Source organism: Hippocampus zosterae, chromosome 2 (genome assembly GCF_025434085.1).
Source record: "Hippocampus zosterae strain Florida chromosome 2, ASM2543408v3, whole genome shotgun sequence".
Lineage (NCBI taxonomy): Eukaryota > Metazoa > Chordata > Actinopteri > Syngnathiformes > Syngnathidae > Hippocampus > Hippocampus zosterae.
Window position 1 is genome coordinate 34,027,899 of NC_067452.1, and position 24,752 is coordinate 34,052,650.

The 24,752-nt window shown below is 42.3% G+C and overlaps 1 protein-coding gene across 2 annotated transcripts in view; it reads right to left on the bottom strand.

The window, feature by feature from the left end:
• Positions 1–24,752, bottom strand: part of nphp4 (nephronophthisis 4) — a 126,044-nt gene that overhangs the window by 65,270 nt on the left and 36,022 nt on the right. For both annotated transcript variants that reach the window (XM_052057341.1, XM_052057339.1), the window contains exons 7-8: positions 17,493–17,641; positions 15,645–15,780 (exon numbers count right to left, since the gene is read on the bottom strand). In XM_052057341.1, coding sequence (XP_051913301.1) covers positions 15,645–15,780; positions 17,493–17,641 — 285 coding nt within the window. The remainder of the gene's footprint in view (positions 1–15,644; positions 15,781–17,492; positions 17,642–24,752) is intronic.

Sequence of the window (24,752 nt, forward strand, 5' to 3'; positions counted from 1 at the left end):
GAAACTGCCTGGTGTCCTCTTTTCATCTGTAGAAAAACCTTGACAGAAGAGTGCAAAGGACAATATGTGACCCCATCAGAACGTAACAGGCCAGTAGGGAAGATACAGTTCAGGCATCCCTTGCAAAACCACGTTGCGTGTCTTTGAGCCAGTGGGACATCCTTAAAAACAAAGTGGAAAAAAATGGCCGCTGGGAATGTAGTGTAAACGTAGCATGTGAGCAGAGGGTAGGAGCCTCTTCTAGTCGACTTCGGGCAAAGGTCAGGATAAACCAACTACTGGTTATCTGTCAATCTCAGGGCATACAAGTATCAGACAAAAAAGGTACTGTATTTACACTAACAGTCTTCAAATAACCAAGCAGGTACCGTGAAACCACTCAAAATAGTCAGTGAGTCGCTTTTCCATTGTGCCAGTTGCACACCGAAAAGGTCTCGTTCAGCCCCTGAGTGGTCACTTTTCCATTAGGCTTTTTCATGGCCATACATACAGAGCGCATTTACTGTGTTTTACAACAATACTTAACCATAGTTCCAATTTCACGCAGTGTGTACCAATGAATAAAATAGTGAAGCTTGTGTTAAAAATTCTATCATGCATCTCCAAGTTACTGCTATTCGCAGCTCATCTTTACCCGCCGGCGTCTGAAGTTTCACTTGTCTGAGTTGCTGCCACCAGCGGATCGTTTGTCACCACCCTTGGGTGTCTGAAGCCACAGCCCGGAGCCTTGGCGATCCCCCGGTCCGAGAACTATGGCCCCCGCCTCGGGGGCAGTGACTTCGGGTAGCTTCTGGAGGGCTTCTGAAGCCGGACGATGCCAGTGAATGGACCCGGTGAGCGGCAGGCATGCTTATATTTTTACCACAAGCTTCAGTATTGCATCCATTGACAACATAAGCCATTGTTAATATAAATTACGTACTCTTGTGCAATACGATGTGTGTAATGTCTATTCTGTATTTTATTTTTTTCAGCCCTGTCTCGCTTTCTTGAACTAGGAAATTGATTTTCGTCTCTACGAAAGCTTCTGTGCTTTTGATGGGCTGTTATTTGCAACATCGCCAGGTCAGTTGTGGCGATTCAAAATATGGACTTTGATTCACAGCAAAACCAGGAGATGAAACTCACCATCGCAAGTATTCATCATATGAGCTGTAACTAATGAGTCTTAAATTTTAGACTAACGGTCAGAATTAAACTCGTCAGGCGTGTCCTCAATTGTCAAGACCAGTTGAGTTAAATAGCACAATCCTGAGTCATTTCATTCCAACAAGGACAAATGAGTGATGTTGATATTTAGCCCAAATTAACACACACAAAAACATAATTCTTACTTTAAATGCAGTCAACATTTAGTTCATAAAACCAGACACGTTTTAGCGCTGCATGAACACATCTCGAATGGCTCGACCTTGTGTTTGCATGTCTATAATTGACGTGATGAAAGCACACACAGCCCACACTCAGATGTGAAAGGCAAACATTTAAAAATGGCAGCAATCCGGGTGGTGTGGTACAACATCGCATGCAGTTGTCGACATGCATGCACACATTTTGATAATTTAGGAGTTCACCTCTTGCACCAAACCTCAAGTACAAACAATCAAATGCCCTTAGTGGCATATTCTATCAATTTCCACAGTCTCCCATAGCGTAGCAAAGAAGCTGTGTGCAGTTTCCAATAAAACTTCATTGTACAGTTTTGACTTTATGAGGACGGTAGACAATTCTTTGAACTGTCGTCACTGCTTTCACCCTCTGTATGGAACCTAAAATTCAGGTCACACATAGATATAAGGAACGCTTTTCTGTGGATGAGTATGATTTACAGTCTGTGCCCTGCACCACTACTTGTATATATATATAGAAAAAAAATCCTGGCGGGGGGGAAAAAAAAGAAAGAAAGAAAAAAGGGGGGAAAGCTTTAAATCCTCCACAGGGCACCCTGGGCTTTTGCTGAATCGATTAATAAGCTGGTCAACTTCATATAAGTTTAATCAATCAAAGGTAGAATACACAAGGCGCAGAATACACAAGGATCTTGATAGTGGCCATTGCTCAAAACAAAGTGAAACCCATAGCGGTTCAAACAATGCCTTCGATTCTCTTGAGTCCATTTCTTCACATGAAACCCATAATGGTACGCTACAGGTCATCAGTCATTACAAAAAAAAAAAAAAAAAAACAACCAAACAAACAAAAAAAAAACATTTAATGCCTCAATGCCACGCAATTACTCGTGCCTTCTGTGATCCTGTGATGGATGGCAGCATGTGCTGCTGTACTACAAATGTGGAAAGAGATAAATAATATCAGCTCTCCACATAAGAATGTTTAGACAAGCTGATGAGAAGCATTTTCTATTGTCAGTCACAGAAAAACGGGAGACATGACCATTTTTTGTTTTTTTCAGTATAAACTTATTCCACACAAGTGGAATAAGCCGCCAAGAGAAGTCTTAGCCAACATTTAGAAACTATGCTTTTTTATTTTCCACTCAAAATGTTCTTTCCAATATCTTCTATGCACCTCCACTATTTTAACCATGGTAATCTGATTGATAATTGTGTTTGTGCAGATGAATTACGCACAAAAATACATCCGTTTTTGTCTATCTCAGGGAGCGGCCATTTTGAAACTTGTTGTGGACTGAAAATGGCACCAGTGCCAGAGCTAGCGAATGCTACTCGACCAACCGCAGAAGACAGGTGAACCGTCACAGCCGTTACCAGAACCCTTAGACATTGTGATGTCATTTTCAGTCGACAGCAAGTTTAGAGTAGTGGAGACACAAAGAACATATTCTAAGGCAAAGTTATTAACTTGACCTGCCCTTTAAGGATTTCTGTTATCTATTCTGTGCAATATAAAACTCAACGAGCCTAAATAAAAAATAAATTACGACTCTGTATCAGGAACACAATGCAATCAAACTTCAAACAAGAAGCTTTTTTTTAAACCAATGGTTATTTGTTTTGTTAATTAGCAAGATTACGCGAAACCAATCAAACTGATTCATTCAAAATAAAAGTGTATATTCAGCACTTCTTTTTTATTTCCTTCATTTTGCCTTATCCTGAGCAATGCAGGGATCCATCGATTCACCCCTGGGCAAGGAGGAGGAGGGGCATCACAAGGCTGATGAAAATATGACACGCAATCGCACTCACATTTACACCAATGAACAATTAAAAGTCTGAAATATGACCGATTCATTTTGGGGGTCCCACAAGTGGTAAGTAAACAGGCCCATCCAAAAGGAAGACGTTGGAGGTGGACCGCAAACATTAAAAGGTCATCACGTAGATGCTCCAGGGTCTCCATGGAAACTGCAGGTAAAGTTTTGTCTTTCTTTCAAGGCTTAGAGAACCACTGCAATGATTTTGAAGATGTCATTATGTCTGTTTACATCTAATGAGACTCTCCAGTGTTTCTCACAAATTAAGTAGCAGTGATTTGCAGATCAATATTCAATTCCGATGGAGAGGCTGCTCGCTTCAGACGACAATTTGACACCCCCCCCCCCCCACTCCCCTCCTAGTAGCAAAAGCACAACTCTCACACTGAATTTGATGGGCAGAAATATAGAGAAGCCATAAAAGCAGTCCGCGGTGATGTTATTCAATAACTTTGTACAGGATTAAAACCACACGGGAGACAAAACATTCCACATGCATCTTTTCAATGTCATTGTTATTTTTTATTTCTTTTTTTAATGTTCCAGTTGTGAAATGTTGTGATACTGTATGAAAAATCCTAAGGAGCCCCAATTGTGCTCCACATGTTTCAAGCATAGCAGAAAGGAAAGCAAGAGCAACGTGACCGTCTAGCACATGAGCGAACGTTCTTCTTGTATTATTCAATGAATACGGTGCTGCGTGGGAGTGATTCGGGGGCAGAAATGCTTGCTGAGCTCTAAGAGAATCAGAAAGACAAAGCGGCAATTGGGGGCCCTATCGACATGGATGCCTACAGCCTTGGAGAGAGAGAGAGAGAGAGAGAGAGAGAGAGAGGGAGAGAGAGAGAGAGAGAGAGAGAGAGAGAGAGAGAGAGAGAGAGAGAGAGAGCTTTTTATCTGTCCGACACTTTGCGCACACGTTCAGTATCCCTATGGTCAGGGTGACAGAATAGCTTCTTGTTCGACACTTTGCGCAGAGAATGTAAGTGAGAATACGAAGGGGAATAAGGCACGTCGAGTTAATCTGAACATTTTCCACCAATGCTACATATCCTTTAACCATGCATTACATGTACGTCCGTGACTGAGATCAACCAATGAATGATTTATTCATGATTATATGGAGGGATCTTTCAGAAGCAGCGTAGCCACACGGAAAGGAAAATACAATATGGGGGTAAAAAAAGGGATATTCTTCCCTTTGAGAAGAAAAGCCCATAGCGTCACGAATCCGCTATCCATTTTAACGCCGAGTTTTTGTACCAGGGAATGATGTGATCTACATATGAACTGCGTAAACGTCAGAGAGCTCGGGGTATGAAACAACAGGATTAAAAGAATCGCACTGGGACTCCTTTCGTTGTGGTTTCAGTAAACAATCGGGGATAAGAGTTTCATTCCAAAACGAGGTGAAATTCACACGCGGCCATGTAATCCATGCGCACACAGTCCATGTTTAGTCATACACAAAAGCCTGGAGGATGACAATGAGAAGTTGTGCGGGCGGAGGTGGTGTTTAATGGCAATTTGATCGACAAAATGGACTGTAGGTGGGAGTCCATCGATGCGCGGACATGAGGCCATGCATTTTCACATTTTCAGCTAGTGGTGTGCCGCAAGATTTTTTTCAATGAAAGAAGTGTGCCTTGGCTCAAAACAGTTTGAAAAACACTGAGCTAACTAGCTAACTTGCTAGGTAGCTAACTAGTTAGCTACCTAGCAAGTTAGCTCAGCTAGCTAGCTCGATAGATAGACAGATAGATTTTTTAATTTTATTTTTTAAGGAGTCATAACTGTTTACTCTGCAGAGAAAGCAGAAATTGTGTTATAATAGTACACTGGCACAGGAATGGGAATAGAAACAGCCTGCGGCAAAAACAGGGAAGCACCATGTGTAATTGCTCCAACAGGCAAAGCACTTGCAAGGGGAAGAATCCATCAACCTCGTTTTCTAACATGTGAAAAACAATATTTCAGCATCACGAAACAACTAAAAACTATATTTCAAACACTTGTCGGGCTGGGAATAAAGACCTCACATCTGTCACCTGGAGCCACACTATAAAATATAAAATACATGAAACTTCGGGAGGTGGGGGGAGACAGTGAGTATGGAGGAAAATTATCCAAAGGTGACAGACTGTAAATTCTGAGTCTTACACAGCTGAAACTCCATTATCCCTGAAAATGGGAGGAAGAGTCATAAAAAGGCCAATATTTACAAGCTCAAGCCTAAATAATTAAAGTGGCACCACCAATATTCTATCTAAAATATGCATTCCAGCTCCATCACTGGAATGCATATTTTGTTTAGTTTTTTTTTTTTAAACAGAAGTTTGCGGTACGAAAAACTCTTGGCTGTGCTTTCTGCTGGAGAAAATGCTCAGGCGCGAGGCAACGAAGGGTTTCCTTGAGCACAGCATGAATTAATCCTAAATTAGGTGGATGTGAGCGCTGACGGGAGACCTGGCCTGACAGGTATTACTATTACCACATGTCTGTTGGGGTCTTCGAGTCATTATTTCAGCCCAGAAGACGGCAGCAGGCGGCAGCCCAGAGCTCCAACAACTGTACTCATACTCTCGACAACGAGAAGCCCTGGAGGGAGGGAGCCAACACGCGCCGAGATCATTAACTTAAGAGCACTAAACCATTCACATTTTCATCCATCTGCATGAGTAGTCAAATGAACCCAGCAGGGCTATAGTGTGCTGGGAAATTGAGGACCTTGCCTTCAATCACAGCTTCAAGGAGACACACTTGCAAGACGCATTTCATGCGTTCACTTCTTTAGGATATGCACATCTTTGACAAGGTTTTGGATCTTCTTGAGACGGGAAGAAAATTTAAATACGGAATTAATAATAATGCCTCCTTACCCCATTCCACAATCACCAGTAAGATCTTTTAAGAAAAAAAAATATATATATATATATATGAATATACAAATTGCAACGCTTATACCAAATACATGATTCCGATGTACCATCTGCACATCCAAGCACTCTTTATTTCTATTTTTAAAAACTCCCATTATTTTTGCTTGTTTTTGTTTTTGATTTGCAACACCAATAATGTTTGTGGGTCACTGTAACTCGCTGCATGTTTAACCATTTTAAAAATCCGCCCCCATTATAGCCCTCGTGTGTCAACTGCCAAATCAATATGTTGAAGCCGTTCATTTTCTGTACCTTTGGTTCTTATTAGGATAGTTTACCGCGGCTGACTTTGGCCAAAAGGTGGGGTAAACATTGGGCCTGATCATACAGACAAACAACAAGGGCTGCAAGGGGTGCTGGAGCCTATCCCAGCTGTCTCCGGGCAATGGGCGGGGGTTGCCAGCCAATCACAGGGCACACAGAGACGAACAACCATCCGCGCTCACACTCACACCAATTTTTGTGTCTTCAATAAGCCTGCCATGCATGTTTTTGGAATGTGGGACGAAACCGTAGTACACGGAGAAAACCCACGCAGGCGAGGGGTGAACATGCAAACATCATACAGGAAGGGCGCAGCCAGGATCAAACCCACTACCTCTGCACTGTGAGGTCGATGCGCTAACCACTCGCCCACGCGCCCACAAACAAATATAATATTTGCAATATTATTGAGACCCAAAGGGCTCCCACAATCACTGTGCATACACTATTTATCTATCCTTAGGCCGAACAAGAAGGTCAAATATTTTATGTCTGCAACTGCAATCAAGCTGGAGCTCACTGCTGTTTGCGATTCTGTTTTCTTCAAGTGGCAGTTAGCGGCGTATCATTTCTGTCACCGGCGTATTGCTTTTCTACCAGCTACACAGTGCAGAGCGCCTGTTGCTTTTCGTACCGGTCATATGTCTTCACCTGTACCCGATGTTGTTCTACGTTACGTCTAATTCAAGTGACTCATTGTCGCAAATGCGGAAAAGGGGTGCAGTAAGTCAGTGATTTAGCTTACACAAAGTGCACCAGGGTCCCATTTGCGTGTGGAGATGCCATGGCTACAACTTAAGTGACTGTAGTGAGGTTGTGCAAGGCTTCACATGACACAAACACAGACTACAAAAAGCAATGAAATTCACAAGCAAAAAGCAAAAAGTCAAGCACTTTGAAAACGAGAGGAAAGCAGCACAAGGAGGACTTGGACGTTCTTTCGCTTTAAAACTGCACGAGGGAGAGCAGATTGACAATTAACAGTGCAAACTGATTTTTCGACAGATGTTCAAGCCTCAGATGGCTCCAAAACGCCACTAGCCACTTTGTACGCCTGCCGTTATCATTCGAGTCAGGATTGAGGCTCCTCTAGAGTGCGACCTCGGTGTGCGGTGACCATGCACAAAGCAGACATTCGACGTGCAAACATTATCGCCACTGTCTGTCTAGCTTCTAGGGGGACGCATCCGTCTGGAGAAAGATGGCACTGCTGGCAGACTGTGACAGGGTACGACTCACTCTGGGCCTATCGTGAGGGGAGATTGATGTACTCCTCAGTGGGGGGAGAGCTGACATTCATTTTAATTAGACAGGCGCAATATTGTCTCTGTGGCATATATACAGTATATATAACCTCCCTTGCCTTGTAACTCAACTTTTCCTCTAGATGTACGAGCGGGAAACAAAAGAGTGCCTTGAGGTAGGATTGACCACCTAGACATGAGCCACAAATCAACCAAACGTAACAATTCCCAATCCTGATGACATTACCGCGCTGAAGGTGTTTGATTAACATTTAATTAACATTTACATGGCATTTCGTATCAGAGGCGCACAAAATAGAACGGGTTTCTTTGAATGTGAGGTCAACGACGGCGAGAGGCCTTTGCAGTGGATGCAGTGAGGTACTGTATGTGGTCAAGAAAACCGGGACAAAGATGGGGATCGGGACTTGGGGGGTAAGCGTAATAGTAAACAGGGCACTAATGAGCATGTTAGTGTGGAAGATTTTCACTCGGCAAACATCATTAAGACCTGCAGCCCCCCCCCACCCCCGATCACTGCACGTACAAACACACACGCGTTTACACACACAACCAAGAACTGACTGCAGATCTTTTTAGAGAAGCGGCATGAACGCACGACAATCTACACAGCATCTATCTGTCGCCAGCCAATCAAAAGCCAAACAAGATTCGACGTGACCCAGAGGAGAAGCTGTACACCAATATCTTTAATAAACTCAGCCGCTAGCCATGCCACTGCATCCGTCCGTCTCCAATGTACGCCCGTGTGTCGATTAACCAGTCGATCTCAGCCATTTGGGAAGGGGGGGAAAATAGGGGTGAAGAAAGCTTGAAAAGATTTGATGTAGTTAGCTGAACTGAGATTTCTTGATGGAATTACCGTATTTTCCACTCTATAAGGCGCTTCGGATTATATGGCGCACCTTCAAAACAGTTTTCATAAATGGGGTGCACTGCATATATGGGGCACACTGCATTATAAGGTGCATAGAACAGAAGCTACACTAATGGCTGCGGTTGTGCTATGCATCCACTCGATGGCGCTACGCTAAGGGAATAAAACAATACATTACAGCTTGATTTATATTACAATACAATACAATACATGCTGATTTATATAGTGCTTTCACAACAGCGGCAGCTGTAACATTTTGAACAAAGGCATGCAGAACTGGTCACAAAAACCGACATTAAACTTAAATGTCCGTTAAAATAAAAATGGCATTACAAAACAATAAATGAAAAAATTATGACGGCAGTCGAGTCAACAAAAATGCACACAAACCTCGTGGCCTCACATCCACAAGAGGCTAACTATCCTTAGATGTCTTGCTTGTCCGCCAGTTAGGTAAGTTATTTTTTTTATATTCTTCCTTCGTTTGGTCAGTGGTTAACTATGCTTTTGGTATTATCTGCATTTCATAATGGCTGCGCAGAGCTCACAAAGTAGTTATCAGTTGGCGAGTGCACATGTCAATTAGTGTCGGGCAGAACCCTCTTATGTAACAGTTGGTTCCTGCTAATAATCACCACTAGATGGCATCGGAACACTCACGGAAACAACTCAGTGGGGAATATAAAGAGATTGTGTAACACCATACATAAAGCGCATCGGATTACAGGATGCACTGTTGGCTTTAGGGAAAATTGAATGCTTTGAGGTCCGCCTTATAGTGCGGTAAATATGGTAGTTGGATTGGAATCAATCAATTGAAGCGTCTCAATTTTTAAATAATACCACCAACGCTATTTCCCTTCACATTTAAACACCATTTCATGCCGTACTGTGAAAAAACATTTTGCTGATTAAATGCTTTTTTTTAACTTGCCTCGAAGCCTCGCATATGCAACAACACGTCCTCCAATTTTCTGACACTGATTCATGGCACACATCATTCTCAAATTACATTAAAATGATGTTCTGTTGCCACCGTAACAGCTCACTGGGAGTTTGTCATTTATAATCAAAGCAGACTGAAATAGAGGACGGCGACCGTTTTTGCTCTGAGTGAAAAAAAATAAAAAGCTCCGGTATTCTGCCTACTGGTGATGCTGTTTTGTGTTGTAATGATGACTTATGGAGCAAGCAAATGATGAAGATGTTGCTCCCAGTCCCATTCTCTCTCTGTCGAGCAGCATCTAAGAGCTCAGTTAAAGGGCACAATAAAGACGACTTTGAAAGATCACATAATAATAGTTGGACTTCCTTTGCGCTCGGTCGTCAAAATGTGCCAATCCTCAAATCCAGTCAGGGTTAAAGGTGAACATATGATGTGCTTGACAGGCACATTCATTCATGGTTGTGAATGGAAAGCTGTCACCATCCTTTTTCAGTCTCAAGAGTTGGGTGTCAGAGAAGAGCTTGAGAGAGCTGTCAATTACGCTTTGAAGGAAGGAACTTAGTGCTTGCTCGTCACTGAAGCGCTAAAGACAGAAATGCAGCAGAAAGGACCTTTGGAATTTGACATCCACTGGAAAGCAAAAATAAGCAGTAAAAAAAAGAATAAAGAAAAAAGAAAAGCGAAGGCGAAGCAAAACAAAATGGTTCAGCTGAAGTTGATCACCTCTCCTTATTTTGGGCTTTTTTGCGTTTGGCAAAATATAACCTTTCGACAGAGTACAATTGATTAAAAGCCCAAAGTCGAACTACAAAAGGAGAGTGTTCCTCAACAAAGGGAAGTGATCGCTCCATAATGATTTTTTAATGTTGTTTTACTCTGGACGAGATGTAAAACAACCTTTTGCACTTATGTGACGATAAACAAATGGAAGTAAATGCGTGGAACAGATCAATTTCCATTATTTATCCAGTTTAAAAAATTCATTTTCTTTTTTTCTGCTCCTGTGCGCTGTTAGCTACAATTTTAACCTCCAAGCACTAATTCCCCGTGTGAGCATTTTGGATGACTGCAGCCACCTCCTCGCCACTTGGCGAGTTTAGTTTAGTTTCTTGGCAAAAAGACAAAAAGGCCCAAAGTCCCTCCTGTCTCCGTTTATCATTGATCCAGGGTTCCATTAGTGATGAGCTAATGTGTGTCATCATCAGCAAGGCAGACGGAAATAAGCGCCATCCTCTTCAATAAGGCCACATGCAGTGTGACTCGATGGCGGGGCGTAATTAATAGTCAGAATACGAGGAAAGCATTGATTCAGACGTCAAGGAGCACATCTTATACTTTGACATGGAAGGATAAAACCTCTTCTTATTTTTTTATTGTGTGAACATGTGAACACTGTGAAAATGAAAGCAAAGAAAGTCATTATCAAACGACCGTATTTTCTGTACTATAAGACGCACCTTCAATGAATGGCCTATTTTAAAAACTATTTTCATAGATAGAACGCACAGCATTAGAAGGCGCATAGAAGCTACAATAGTGATTGCGGTTGCGCTATGCATCCACAAGATGGCGCAACGCTGAAGGGAATACAATACGAAACAAAACAGGTCACCATACAGGTCATAAACATGGACATTTTTGTTTATGAAGGGAAAAAAACTGTTCAAGGCTTCCCGCCCACCTGTGTATAAAAAAAAAAATACTTGGCCCTTAAAGGTAACAGCTGTTTAGGCCAACCTCAGAAGCATCAACTGAAAAGAAGTGTTTTCGATAACTAGCAATGAGTCATTTGCACACACATAAAAAAAATATATTATCCACACTGAATTGTTATTTAAAATGGGGGGCAATTACTTTTTCACACAGGGCCAAGTAGTTTTAAATATATTTTTTTTCACCGCAGTAAAAAAAATTAAATGAAAGACGTTTCATGTTTACTTGGGTTAAACCTCATCGGATATTTACATTTGCAAAGAGGGTAAAACTTATTCATGGCGGTGCATATTAAGGGTTGAATAATTGTAGTCAACTGTTAGGTCAAGCTGTCATTATTTTTGAAAGATTATTATGTTCAATTATCTTTTTTTTCCACAAACAATTCCCAGGATGGTATATGATTTTCTTGTGTTTTAAACACCGAGTTACAGGTGTCTATGCAACATACAACAAAAATTGTGTGCAATCTTTGTTTTTCATGGCACGTGATTGTTTCTTTAAAAAAAAAGCACCAAAGGATACAGCATTATTTCATTTCTTGTACTGCTCTGCACAGTGACAAAGAAGGCATTGTATATCCTAACCTAACCTTCCATCCATCAAATCTATTTTATTTCAAATACATTTCCATTCCATTCTTTTCTGAAGCTATCTCGAGTAATATTTCGAGTTGTGCGTCAGCCTTGGTGGAGATTCATTGGACATTTAAGTATTCCTTTTGTATTCATTGCATTCAAAGCTACACAGTACAAACAATTCAAAAATAATGAAGCCAGCAGCCAACACTCTTCACCGTTGTGAAAGCAATTGGACATGAACTGAATAGTCTCAGAATACAAACACGAAGTGAATTGCCAAAGTCTGTGGCACATTTCCAAGGATATAGTAGCAAAACATAGATTGTGTCAAATGTTGAGGTTGAAAAACACATTTTCACAAGGCCTTGATTCATATTTGAAGAGACAGTGGTCAAGTCGGGTCAAGTCAACAGTATTTATAGAGCACTTTCAAACAGCCATTGCTGCACACAAAGCGCTGTACATGGAGAAATTTAACATGCACAATAAACACTAAGACAAATCGGTAATAAAGGCGGTAGAAAGCACCAAACAGTAAAATCATGAACAAATCTAAGTCATGCTGAGTCGAACGCCAAAGAATACAAGTGAGTTTTGAGGAGGGCATTGAAGATGGGCAGCGAGGAGGCTTGCCGAATGTTCAGTGGGAGGTCATTCCAGAGAGAAGGACCAGCAACAGAAAAGTCTCGATCCCTTCTGAGCCTCAGTTTAGTTCTTGGTACTTCTAATAATGTCTGGTCCACAGACCTGAGGCGCCGGGCAGGTGTGTAGGGGCGGATGAGCTCAGAGAGGTAAGGTGGCGCGAGATTATTCAGAGATTTGAAAACAAAGGAGGATCTTGAAAATAACTCTAAAATGAATGGGGAGCCAGTGAAGGGATGCCACAGTAGGAGTTATATGCTCCCTCTTACGAGTACCAGTCAAGAGGCGAGCAGCGGCATTCTGGACCAGCTGAAGGCGCTTAATGGAGGACTGGCTGACTCCAAAGTACAAGGCATTGCAGTAATCCAGCCGGGATGTCACAAAGGCATGAATTACTGTCTCAAAGTGTTCATGTGAGAGGAGAGGTTTTATTTTGGCCAGCTGTCTAAGGTGAAAGAAGCTGGATTTAACAACGGCACCAATTTGCCGATCCAAGTTTGAAATCACTGTCCAGTTTAAGGCCCAAGTTTGAGACTGTTGACTTAAGATAAGGAGACAGGGGGGGGCAAGTCTACAGGATGGAATGTACAAGGGCCACTGGGACCAAACAATATCACCTCTGTCTTCTTTTTGTTGAATTTCAAGAAATTTTGTGCCATCCAGGTTTTGATTTCTTCCAGACAGGATAGGAGTGGCCTTGATGAGTGGTGGCAATAAGACCCAGCCCAGAGCCATAGTATAAAAGGGTTCCGAGCTGCGTGAAATGCTGTTGTCTGTCCCGAAGGCACACCTCAACTCAGTACCTGTTAAACCTTTGAAAAAATAAAGTAGAGGTGTGGGAGGGGCAGAGGGTGGCGAGGGCGCAACATGTCACATCTGTGACAGCTTTGTCACAGCACAGGGACATGGAGAGTCTCCCATCACACTTCTCAAGTGAGCTGAGTGACACATGACACTTTTTTGGCAGTCAGCTGATTTTTTTTTCGGCAAAACTCCACGTGAACGTGAGTGAAATTCCAAGGCATCACCGTTGTCATCTCAAAGAGAGAGCGCTTATCTTGCTCTTATCAATTTGCACCCTCAAGCAGACTGTTGATCCGCATGATAACGCATCCCCACACGGCAGCACAAACACTCCATTCCCACGCAAGCCACAAAGGATTCACATCACCTAAACACTGCATCGAATAACTTCATCAAATGTTCAAGCCTCGGAAGCTTCACAGTGGTGAAGGAAAATGTGTTGGAATAACATTTAATTTTTTTTGAGGGGTAATCACCAGACAACCATAATTTAGCAAGCTATTCTGGGATCAAATACTCTCTCTGCTTTCTGACATGCTGTATATTAGATACTCCTTGGACACCTCTTTATTTACACTTGCATAATTTATAAGATCAAATACAAAGATTGCACCAAAGCTTCTTTTGTTCAAAGAACATTTGATATGAAAACAGCCACAAAAGTAGACTGTAGCAGTCAAATCAATTCTTTATGAGCATGTATAATAGGATGCTGCAACGATGCCTCGTCAATTCTTCCTTGGCAAACTCTCCCAACTAACTGAGCCACTAACAAACAAATTACAAATGACAAATTTGGTGCCGTCAAACGTTCCCCCTCCATTTGAATATGATTTAGAACTGAAAATTTGAGCACATACATGAGGCACAAAGACGCTAACAGGGATGCACATTTTGTCATTCCCACCCACAGGCCAATTCAGATCGATGGCATAGTTTGAAAAAAATAATAATAATACATGGACATCCAAACCTCACTATCGTACATTTGCAATTTGATTTACATTTAGGACAACAACCCGAACAACTTTAGCAGTTAGCAACTTTAGCGTTAGCATACAAGCAGCAGCTTCAACAGCAGCAGCAGCCCAACTCGGGAACGATCTCCACGCGATGTTGGGAGTGCCTTCGGGCTACGAACAGTTCCCAATCAATGACCAACAACTGGGTCTCCAGGTACCCAGGACGCCACGGCTTTAGAAGCCACTTTGGGACCCAGTTGGAGTTTGCTCAACAACAACAACAAGCAACAGCAGCAGCTGAAAAATTCAAAGAAGCAACAGAGTTGCCCAATTAGCCTATCATATATCTGCTGAACTTAAAAAAAGGCACTGTACCAAGGAAGAATCCAAAAATCGATCACCTCCACATCAAATGTGAAAACTTTTTTTTGTTTTTCCTGAAAAACACTGTCCTCTGACAAGTGAGCTGGGTCAGAGAAAGGTTAGAGAACTAAAATGCCAGTTGCACTAATTAGAGCCAGTTTCTATATTCATGTGCTACCCTTTTCGGAAAGATACTTATGATGATTTACTCTCATCAAAAATTGCGATCATCGTTTCATATTCACTCGTCTGGGATGGAGGATGAGATTTTGACACTACATGCTGACAATAGCGTTCCGCTCAAATCGACGGCTCCTGTATAGTTTTGGAACTAACTCAAAGTAGTGTTACTTCCTTGAGTGCAGCATTCAAAGGGAGTCGGCATTGTCCCATGGGATTAACGAGAAAAAAGTTCTCATATTTTGCAACTTGCTCCTCAGAAGAAGTCACTGGTTTGCAAAGTTGTTTAGAGTCTTGATACTGTTCCAACGTAAACGCTGATCATTTGTAAGTCATCAGCAGCTCCTATCTGGACTAAACATCTCTGCCTGATTTTCATTTTGTGCAAATCATCACAGTAAGCTCTGGGCACAAAAACGTACAGAGTCCTGTTGTGCATCATGGCATCATCAAGTTATGCAAGGAACTTAGTGCTAACTCATATTGTGGCATAAAATGGTTTGCATCTTTATAGTGGTCCTTTAGAACATTTATCTGGACTTAATTTTATAAGTAGCTTCCAAGCTGAAAATGTGTGGTCACCCCTATGCTAATAAATTTAGGGAAAATGGGACATGTTCACAGTTTTGTGGCAATCCCCTAACTGATATGTATATCTTCTGTTCGTAGGAGAGCGTTTTGGATCGCTAGTGGGAAAAAAAAAAAGCTCAAGGGGTTAGCAAAAAACAGAACGGAAAAGTTTGCAGATAATTTAATTAGCTGTCAGCATGTTTTAGGTGAGCCACCAATGAATGATCAATTGGCCAAACTCGACATTAATATGTAACTGAATGACTAATGTCACCTGTCAAGTGAGGCAAATTTTCAAATGTATTATCCTTAAGGGTGCGTCATACGTGCAGTACGTTATATTTATATCCTGCCCCTTACCATTGTCTCTCGGCCAATTGGAGCAGAGAAGACGTACTCCAGCTGGAAGATAACCGCTATGGCTTGATGATTGATCAGCCTGAGTTCCAAGTTGCTGCGGAGGCCAAGCGTCTGGGGTCCCGATGATGACGCTGAGCTGAGGAGATAACCACACCCGCCCATATGAAGGGGTCAAAAATAAAAAAATAAAATAAAAAGAGTGATCATGCACAACCACTGAATTTAAATGACAAACCGCCGCTTCGTTGAATGCAGCCCGACTCATTAAAGGCATAGATTACTGTGTTGAAGGATTAACTCTTGTTTGCTCAGCGTGCACTGGGAAAGAAGCGGTAGAACGCGCGGGTGGCATTTGCCGTTCACAGTTTGCATATTCCATAGGCGAGAGCGAATTGTGAGGTGGAGTCAAGTCTACGTTTGGTGATCTCATCATTTTTTTACTATTTTTTTTTAAACTAATGATTCTCTGATATTTGATTAACACTAATGACTAATGAGATCAACTTTATGGATGATATCAAAGCAATCCTGCCTCATACTATTAGTGGTGGGAATTAATTCCAAAAAATAATCTGAGGATTGGATATTAACTAATCACATTCAAAGTGAAGAAAAATATTACCAGTCATGATTAATGAGATCAACTTTGTGGATTATATACTATCATTTGGACAATAACAGCCTCATTCACATAAAACTGCTGCTAATAAACTATTATGTGATTATTAATTGCGGGGCTCCATTTCAAAATAATCTGAGAATTAGGTATTCATCACTTTCAAATTGAAGAAAAACATCTGACGCAAAAATCTATGTTGAAAAAGAAAAAGGCATCCTGGTCCACAAAGAGCACACATTTCAACTGTTGCCTAGTGTCAAAGGCAGTGTGTGGACAAGTACTCATTGACATCTTTTATACAGAGACCCCACCATGCTGGTTGGCCCATTGCTTCAATCCACCAGTCTGTAAGCACCTAGTCCACCACATTTGATTTTTCATGAATGGTTGCATCTAACAATCTGTTATTCTATTTCCTAATCCCCTTTTATCCTCACAAGGGTCACGTGGGGTGCTGGAGCTTATCTTAGCTGTCTTTGGGCAGTAGGCGGGGGACACCCTGGACCAGTTGCCAGCCAATCGCAGGGCACAAATAGTCGGACAACCATCTGCGCTCACTCTCACACCTAGGGACAATTTAGAGTGTTCAATCAGCCTGCCGTGCATGTTTTTGGAATGTGGGAGGAGACCAGAGTACCCGGAGAAAACCCACGCAAGCCCGGGGGAGAACATACATACTCCACACAGGGAGGCCGGAGCTGGAATCGAACCCTGCACACCATTGCACTGTGAGGTCGATGTGCTAACCACTGGAACCAATATTTTATTGTGTTGATAAATATCTTAATATTTAGTCTGTCGTGAGTAGCCAGATCGTGAAACATAGATGTGACAATACAGTAGGCTTCCTGAATCAAGACAACTAATGTTTACTGATTTGGAGGCATCATTTTTACATTGAATGTTTGCTACTAAAAATGGCAATCGCTGTAGACTACAAAGGAGCAGAAAAGCTTCTGACAGCTGGTCTTTTCTTTTTCCTGCTGCTTTCTCAGCTCTTTGTCTTTTGGAAATCAATAATACTAGTCAAAGGTTGGGGCACATTTTCGATCACGTTGAGGTTAATACATGAGTCAGGACGTTGTATTCGTCTCGACTATGAGGACTTCAACAACGCGAAAACGATATGAGCACACATCAACGCACAAAAAGTCTTACATATAACGGTTATAAAATTAGACTGATGAAGCAATCCATTTGTTGTTATGTGATGTAAAAATGGTGCTCACCTGTCCACTCGCCCTTTGACCCCCGATAGGGGCTCGAGCACCGTTATCTGCGGTGTATCAATGAAACACCAGCCATTGTGGACCCCTACATGAAGCCTTCTTTCCTGGATGACAACCGTCTTCAGGGAGCACTCTTGGCTTGGCTGTTGCTGAAAAATAAAAGCAAAAGTAGCTCTTGACATCATCTCCTCAATTACTTCGCATTTGAAGATGCATCGGTCTAATTTCCAACGATCAGAGCATTCATTCATTCACTCATTCATCTTCCGGGCCGCTTGATCCTCACTAGGGTCGCGGGGGTGCTGGAGCCTATCCCAGCTGTCTTCGGGCAGTAGGAAGGGGACACCCTGAATCAGTTGCCAGCCAAAGCAGGGCACACAGAGACGAACAACCATCCACGCTCACACTCACACCTAGGGACAATTTAGAGTGTTCAATCAGCCTGCCACGCATGTTTTTCGAATGTGGGAGGAAACCGGAGCACCCGGAGAAAACCCACGCAGGCCCGGGGAGAACATGCAAACTCCACACAGGGAGGCCGGAGCTGGAATCAAACCCGGTACCGCTGCACTGTGAAGCCGACGTGCTAACCACTGGACTACCGGGCTGCCCACAATCAGAGCATCATTGCAAAAAATATAAATAAAACATCCAATATAAAAATGGCAAATCAACGTGCAACATGCTCGCAGTACAATTGACAGTTGATCTTCAAATGTTTAACACAATTTGCCTCAGAACGCCGGCGACCTTCTACAGGAAATGCTAACAACAATAACAACAAAAAAATTATGAAATAATAATTTCCAAGGTCAAACTGCTCGCTGTCATGCAAGTTTTATTCACGATATCGGCATTTTTTTGTTCACCCGGAGTCAGCTGGGATTGGCTCCTTGACCCTAACAAGGACAAACGTTGTCGAAAATGGATGGTAATACAAGTGCAAAATGAAGGCAGTGTTCAGAGAAGTAAATAAGCTCCCACGTGGAGGGGCTGATTTGATTTCCTTTTTCATCTCACATCGTCATAACAGTGAGGGGGGAGGAGGTAGAAATATTTTGGGGGTATGAGGCAACACTCCTTGATCTCCTCATTTAATGGAGGCATCAACTAAAGATCCTGTCACTTCATTACTGCGCGTAATAAATGAAGCGCCTGGCTGACTTAATACTATTACCACAAATTTTTCACCTGAGGCTTCAAGTTTAAAGTGAGATTCAATTTAAGTCAAGTTCCTCATAACAGATTTGCGGACGACGACAGTGGTCTCCGATGGCGGTTCAAATTTTTGACACTCAGGGCAATTTTCCCCCAAATCAGGTGTGATGATGTATTTATTTGTTTTCAAGAAGAACTTAGTTGATATACTTGAAAAGTTGGGCCTGTTCTATAAATATTCACGTCCCACCTCATCAGCAATACACACGAGTTGAGTGAGATCTCGCAAAGCAAGGAATAGAATTGTGTGTGTGTGTGTGCGTGTGCATGTTTGGCAAGACAAGGTGAGGTCAAGCAAGATGTCTTCCGAACAAACTGCTTAAAATAAGTGAAAACATGTTTTGCGGGGACGTGGGCAAGTAGAGACCTCGACTGCAGCTCCACTTCCCCAAACAAATTTCCACAGACTGAACGTCAACTTTCACCCCAGAATACAGCGTCCCACTGAGTTCCCCTCACCTTGTATTTCTCTACACTTCAATCTCGTCCCTCTCGACACATCTTCCACTCCTACACTCCTACCTGCATCCTTCTTTCCTTGCCATTAGCTCTTCCTGTCCCTCTCGTTCCAGACTTCTCCACATCCACCCACATCGTCTCAATCAAATTTGCATTTCAAATCTGCTTTGTTTCCACCCCCCCCCCCCCACACCCCTCTCCGCTGTGTCACTTCCAAGAAACAACAGCAAGGCCCTATCTGCCTTGTTACCGTACAAACGACATAAAATACTGCTTGTTTGCTTCAAATTTACAGATTCGGTCTGATCGTTCCCATCATTCCTCTCTCTACTACCATATTTTCCCACTAATAGGCGCACTGGATTATGAGGCACACCTTCAATGAATGGCCTATTTTGTAATTTTTTTTCATACATTGGGCGAATCGCGTTATAAGACGCAATCTACAGTGCATCCACTAGATGGAGCTACGTTCAAGGAATGCCAACAGATGTCAGTTAAACCTGTTTAATGATGCAGCGACACAGTTCACTTAAGCAACCGCAAGTCATAACATTGACTCGTTAACGTTGAGCTCTCTTGCCGCCGCTCTATTTCCGTGTTCAACTGCATAACCCGATCGCCTTTAGTTTGAACTCTGCGTTGTAAGCATGTCGCTAGAAAGGAGCCATTTTGGGGTCGACGTGTTGCCGTAATGACCATACACAAGGCGCATTGGATTTTAAGGCACGCTGTGAGCTTTCAAGAAATTGGAAGGCATTTAGGTGAGCCTTTTAGTGCGGAAAATACGGTAACTAGCCTGGTCATGATATTGCTTCACATCGTCTGACTAATGAGCAACGGTTGAGTGTACCATCTTGTCTTGTCATTTGGGGGACAGTGGATTTGGTTCTCCGACCATATACCCTGAACTGATGCCTTCATCTAGCTTCTTCCATGAACCCTTCTTATCTCGCATTCTGTAGCGATGGGAGAGATTCAGGCAATCCAAATGAATATGCCAGGGTTCCATAATGAATACCCAGCAGACCTTTTCTACTGGGCCGCTGCGGTGCATTTTGTTGGAGTTCATTTTGTTCGAGGATGCCGTGACCCACCGGCTCGGTGCTCACCCAGTACGTATGGAGTATTTCAACCACGGCGGCTCTCATTTGGCGTAGGGGGTGTGACGTGACGGTTTTCCAGCTGCAACATAAAGGGTCCATCCAATTACTGTTTTTCACCTACGCCAAGTGCCAGAGGTAAGACGATCGCTGACAGGGGAGTATAGCATATATTTCAACACAAAAATAGCTCAACTGAATAGCGTCTCCGACAGGGGCACTTAATCAGCTGAGGTAAACAATGGTAGACAAACAACTTACGACTCCCCAGGTGTATGCTACAGATATTAGGGGGGAAAATACTGTATGTAGGATGCCACAGCTCAGCATTGAAAAACAACAATGAATAGCGCCAGAACTCACCCCAGAAACGTGGCGGAGACAGACGCTGTGCTGAAGATCGAAGCGATTTGAACATTTTATGTTCATAAATTCTCAAATGATTTAAGAAAATTAGATTTTTTTTCTCCACGTATTTAGTATATTCACTGTTTTTCACATCTTCATTTTGCCAAGGAATCTTTTTGTGTTAATTTTGATATTTCTCAACTAGATGAATCATGTTTTCTCTCAAGTATGAAACCAGTAACAGAGGAAAGAGTGCCAAACTTTAGTTACCTCAATTCTAAAAAGGACATAAAGACCTAATTATTTCACTTTGGACGAAGAAAGAACTGTGTGACAAGTTTCCTCTTGTGATTTGAACAAAAATCAATAAATCACAGTAAAATCTTTTTCCTGACATTAATGGCGATTGCTTTGAGCAAATAATAAAAACTGCATTCATCAAATCGACATTTTTCAATGTTCATTCAAAATTGATGCGGCGATTTCAAATGCCACAAACGCAACTCTGACTGATAAGAGAATGTCAGATAAATTCTGTAATTTGGTGTTATTTTGTACAGTTGTGTGTGCACGAACGGATGTCTAATTGCTTCCTCTACCAACATGGTTTGTTTTCTTGCTTTTTCAGGGTTCTCACTTCTCCAAAGGTTTTTCCTAACCCAACTGTCATATGAATGTGTGTGTGTGTGTGTGTGTGTGTATTTGTGTGTGAGAGTGAGTGTGTGTATATTTTTACTGTACACACACACGCACACACACATTTTCCTCCTCCCCCCATCCCAAAATCCACCACCATGGTTTTGGCTCATGACCTATCAGCCACACAGGGAACACTCTGAAGCTGACTGACCAAAGTGTGGCTGTACTGCCAAAAAAAAAAACAGGTTGTCAGCTATTACAAAGGTTTGGGGGGTTTGCACAATATTCCGGCTCATTTGTCGTTTTAGCGGCATTTGGACTTCGTATTGCAACCATGACGTGAGCAGGTACTTGAATGGCGAATGCGGGATCTAGCTGTACGTCACACTGACACAGAATTCAAATCCACTTATTTTGCCGGTCTTTGGATTTCTAAGGCCCTTGCAGGCTCACGATAAATCATGCGGATTTGGAACTAAAACCGTGTCACAGACTCGTTTTGGACTATGGTATACATAAAACTGGGGGGGTTGGATGCCATTAGACTTTTAGGATGCTGATTAATAGGCACATAAAACAAAAACAATGAAATTTAGCAGAAGGGTGGCATATTTTACAGGCATAAAAGTGTGCTTCCAGAGACATCTGGATTCTAATTAGCATTGTGGTTTTCTCGTCAACGATCGGCAAGACGAGAGGAAATGCCGTTTCTCTCCCATATAACAGAACGACCATGGAAGTGTTTTCATGTAAAAGCAATATTCAAAGCAGTTTAAAGGAAAACATCAATTAAAACATTTGCGTTCCCTTTCATACTTTTGCGTTTTGCTCCCTCCAATCCCCATCCTTTCTAGGTCCTCTCATTTATTTTGCCACTCTTCTTCCGCACTTCATCAGTTCCTCTTTTCTTCTCTCTCCTGACGCTCTCAAGCTTGAACCGTTACGTAATTCCTCCTCCCTTGCCTCGCAATCTGAATCTTTTACAGCTAAGAAGCTTAAAGGGGAACAATGAAATGGACCCACAGCCCCCACCCCCACCAAGTTAAATTGTACTCAATTTCAAGCGTCATACAACCGGAGCTTTTTCGGAATGATGAGCGCACATGTTCCAGGCGTTTGCATCTACCTGAACGTTCACACACACACACACAAGTTTGTTGTCTCTTGCTTCGGTTGCTATCAATGCACATCCTCCTTCTGTCAGGAGCTGTGGATCCAATCAACGCGGTCCCTTTAGCGTTCAGGCTGAGCACTTGACAAGCCAGGCGGAAAAAGTGGGGGGAAAAAAAAAGTTGTTTGGGGCTGATGTGACTAAAAAGCTGTTTGTGTCATTAAAAGGAAAACAAAGAGGGAAGCTGAACGGGACAAATTTGTAGACTTTATGAGGCGGTTGGTTTTGTTAACAAGTAAACAAGTGCATTAGAGATAGTTTATGGTGGGTGGGTGGGGTTGCGTTTAATTAGAAAAGTCGTCCTTGTGTAGACATTCTAAAGGCGAATTAAATTCTGCCATGCCATAAAACTTCTGTTGGAAGAAGAGGAAAGTGGAGAGAAACCAGCAGGTGCCACAACTGCATTCATGGTTGCTTGTCTGTGTCAAAAAAAAAAGGGGGGGCCTTGAGGACTCAGCGCAAGGTTCTTTTCTAAAGTTGTGACCTTATCATATTTGTAATGTGGCTCTTCCATTGCGCAGAAGAACGACCCCGAGACTATTGCTCCAAAGCACAGAAACCCAGAAAACATTTGTCACTCTTGCAATCATCAATTTGCATCCGTCATCGAAGGCTCCTACACATGTTGGAGTTTCTCCTCAACACACTTTAGAAAATGGAGCAGGGGGAAAAAAAAGGCATTTTGAGAAGATGGTGTGAAATCAATAATAAACAGCCCCAAATATGGAAATGAAGCTGTGACTCATAGGATAATTACATCCTTTCTTTCGGATCGAGCGAGCGACATTATGTTCCCTCTTCTTGCTGATTATCCAAAATGATCTCACGTCAAAATTATCTCCCATTACTTTTTGATCCATTCGCCAAGTCTTTTTGTTATCCGGTCTTTTCTCCGATTTCCTAATGGTGTGAGTTCATTTTCGGGCCATGCTTTTATTGTTGATGATGTTGATTAATATTCCAGCCCGACAAAACTGAAGACTATTCAAGCGGAGTTAATTTGAGGGTAATCATCGTCGTGATGATTTTAATTCTAACCACGCTGCTGTGTGGTTAAATTAAAATCATCATATAGGGGAGAAAAAAAAAAAAAAAAAACAAGCGGCTGTTCACGAGTAGTACAACGAACGTGCTAGCAACTGCATTCCAAACCCTGAAAATCATATATTAGTAGTAAAATTAGAACCGTCTCCAAAAGTATTGGTTCCTGTCGGCACAATCGTGAAAGGCAGTGGTGCCCATTTTGACTTTTCAAATAACCAAACACGATTCCTCACTCAGTAAAGGGTGACCAGCCGCTTTGGTGACACCTTTGTCAAGGCTGTAGCTATTAACGGTAATAATACACATCATAAAACTGCCATCTTAAGAATAATCAAGAGATGGAGAAAAACAGGCAGGGAGTCACGAGATTTGATTAAGGCAATTATCAAGTCATCTACATCATCCAGTTATTTATTTACTTTTTTAATCAGTTCACAGTACAACTGCAATCCTCTGACCACTGCACGAAGCCAGCTGGGAGAGGCTTTCTTCGTGCATATTTATATATAAATATGAATGTATATATACACATATACATACAGTATATATACAGTGTATATACTGCATACATACAGATATATACAGTATATCTCCCAGCTGTCTTTGGGTAGTAGGCAGGGGACACCCTGAACTGGTTGCCAGCCAATCGCATGGCACACATCAACAGACAACAATGAACACTTGCACTCACACCAAAGGGACAAATTTAGAGTGTTCATTAACCTACCATGCATGTTCTGGACTGTGGGAGGAAACCCGAGTACCCAGAGAAAACCCACGCAGGCACGGGGAGAACATGCAAACTCCGCACAGGAAGGCCGCATGTGTATATGTGCGTGCAATTTGCATCGGTGAAACTGCTCAGTAAATCATTTCCTGAGTGCTTTATTCTTTGAAGAGTCACTACTAAATATATCTATATATATATTGCGCGTCGTCCCGCACGCGGTCTGTCCTTCCGTCTGTCCCTTTTCAAAACGTACCTACTTCACCGCGCCGGTGCGCGCCGCCACTGCGCCGCTCAGGCAGTGGCTCACTACGATCGCGCGGGCATCTTAGCGAAAAAATGTTGTCTACCCACAAGCATTGCAATAAAATTGTTAGTTATTTAGTAGAGCTAAACATCTCTTTATTTTCACGATAAGCAATGAAGATGAACAAAAAGTTTAACCAAGCAACAACACTTGTGTGGGCCGAAGGCCCACCTTACCAGCCTTCCGCAGGAACTAGCTGATGAGCCGCCCGGAGGGCGGCGAACCAGCTAGTCAAATATAAACA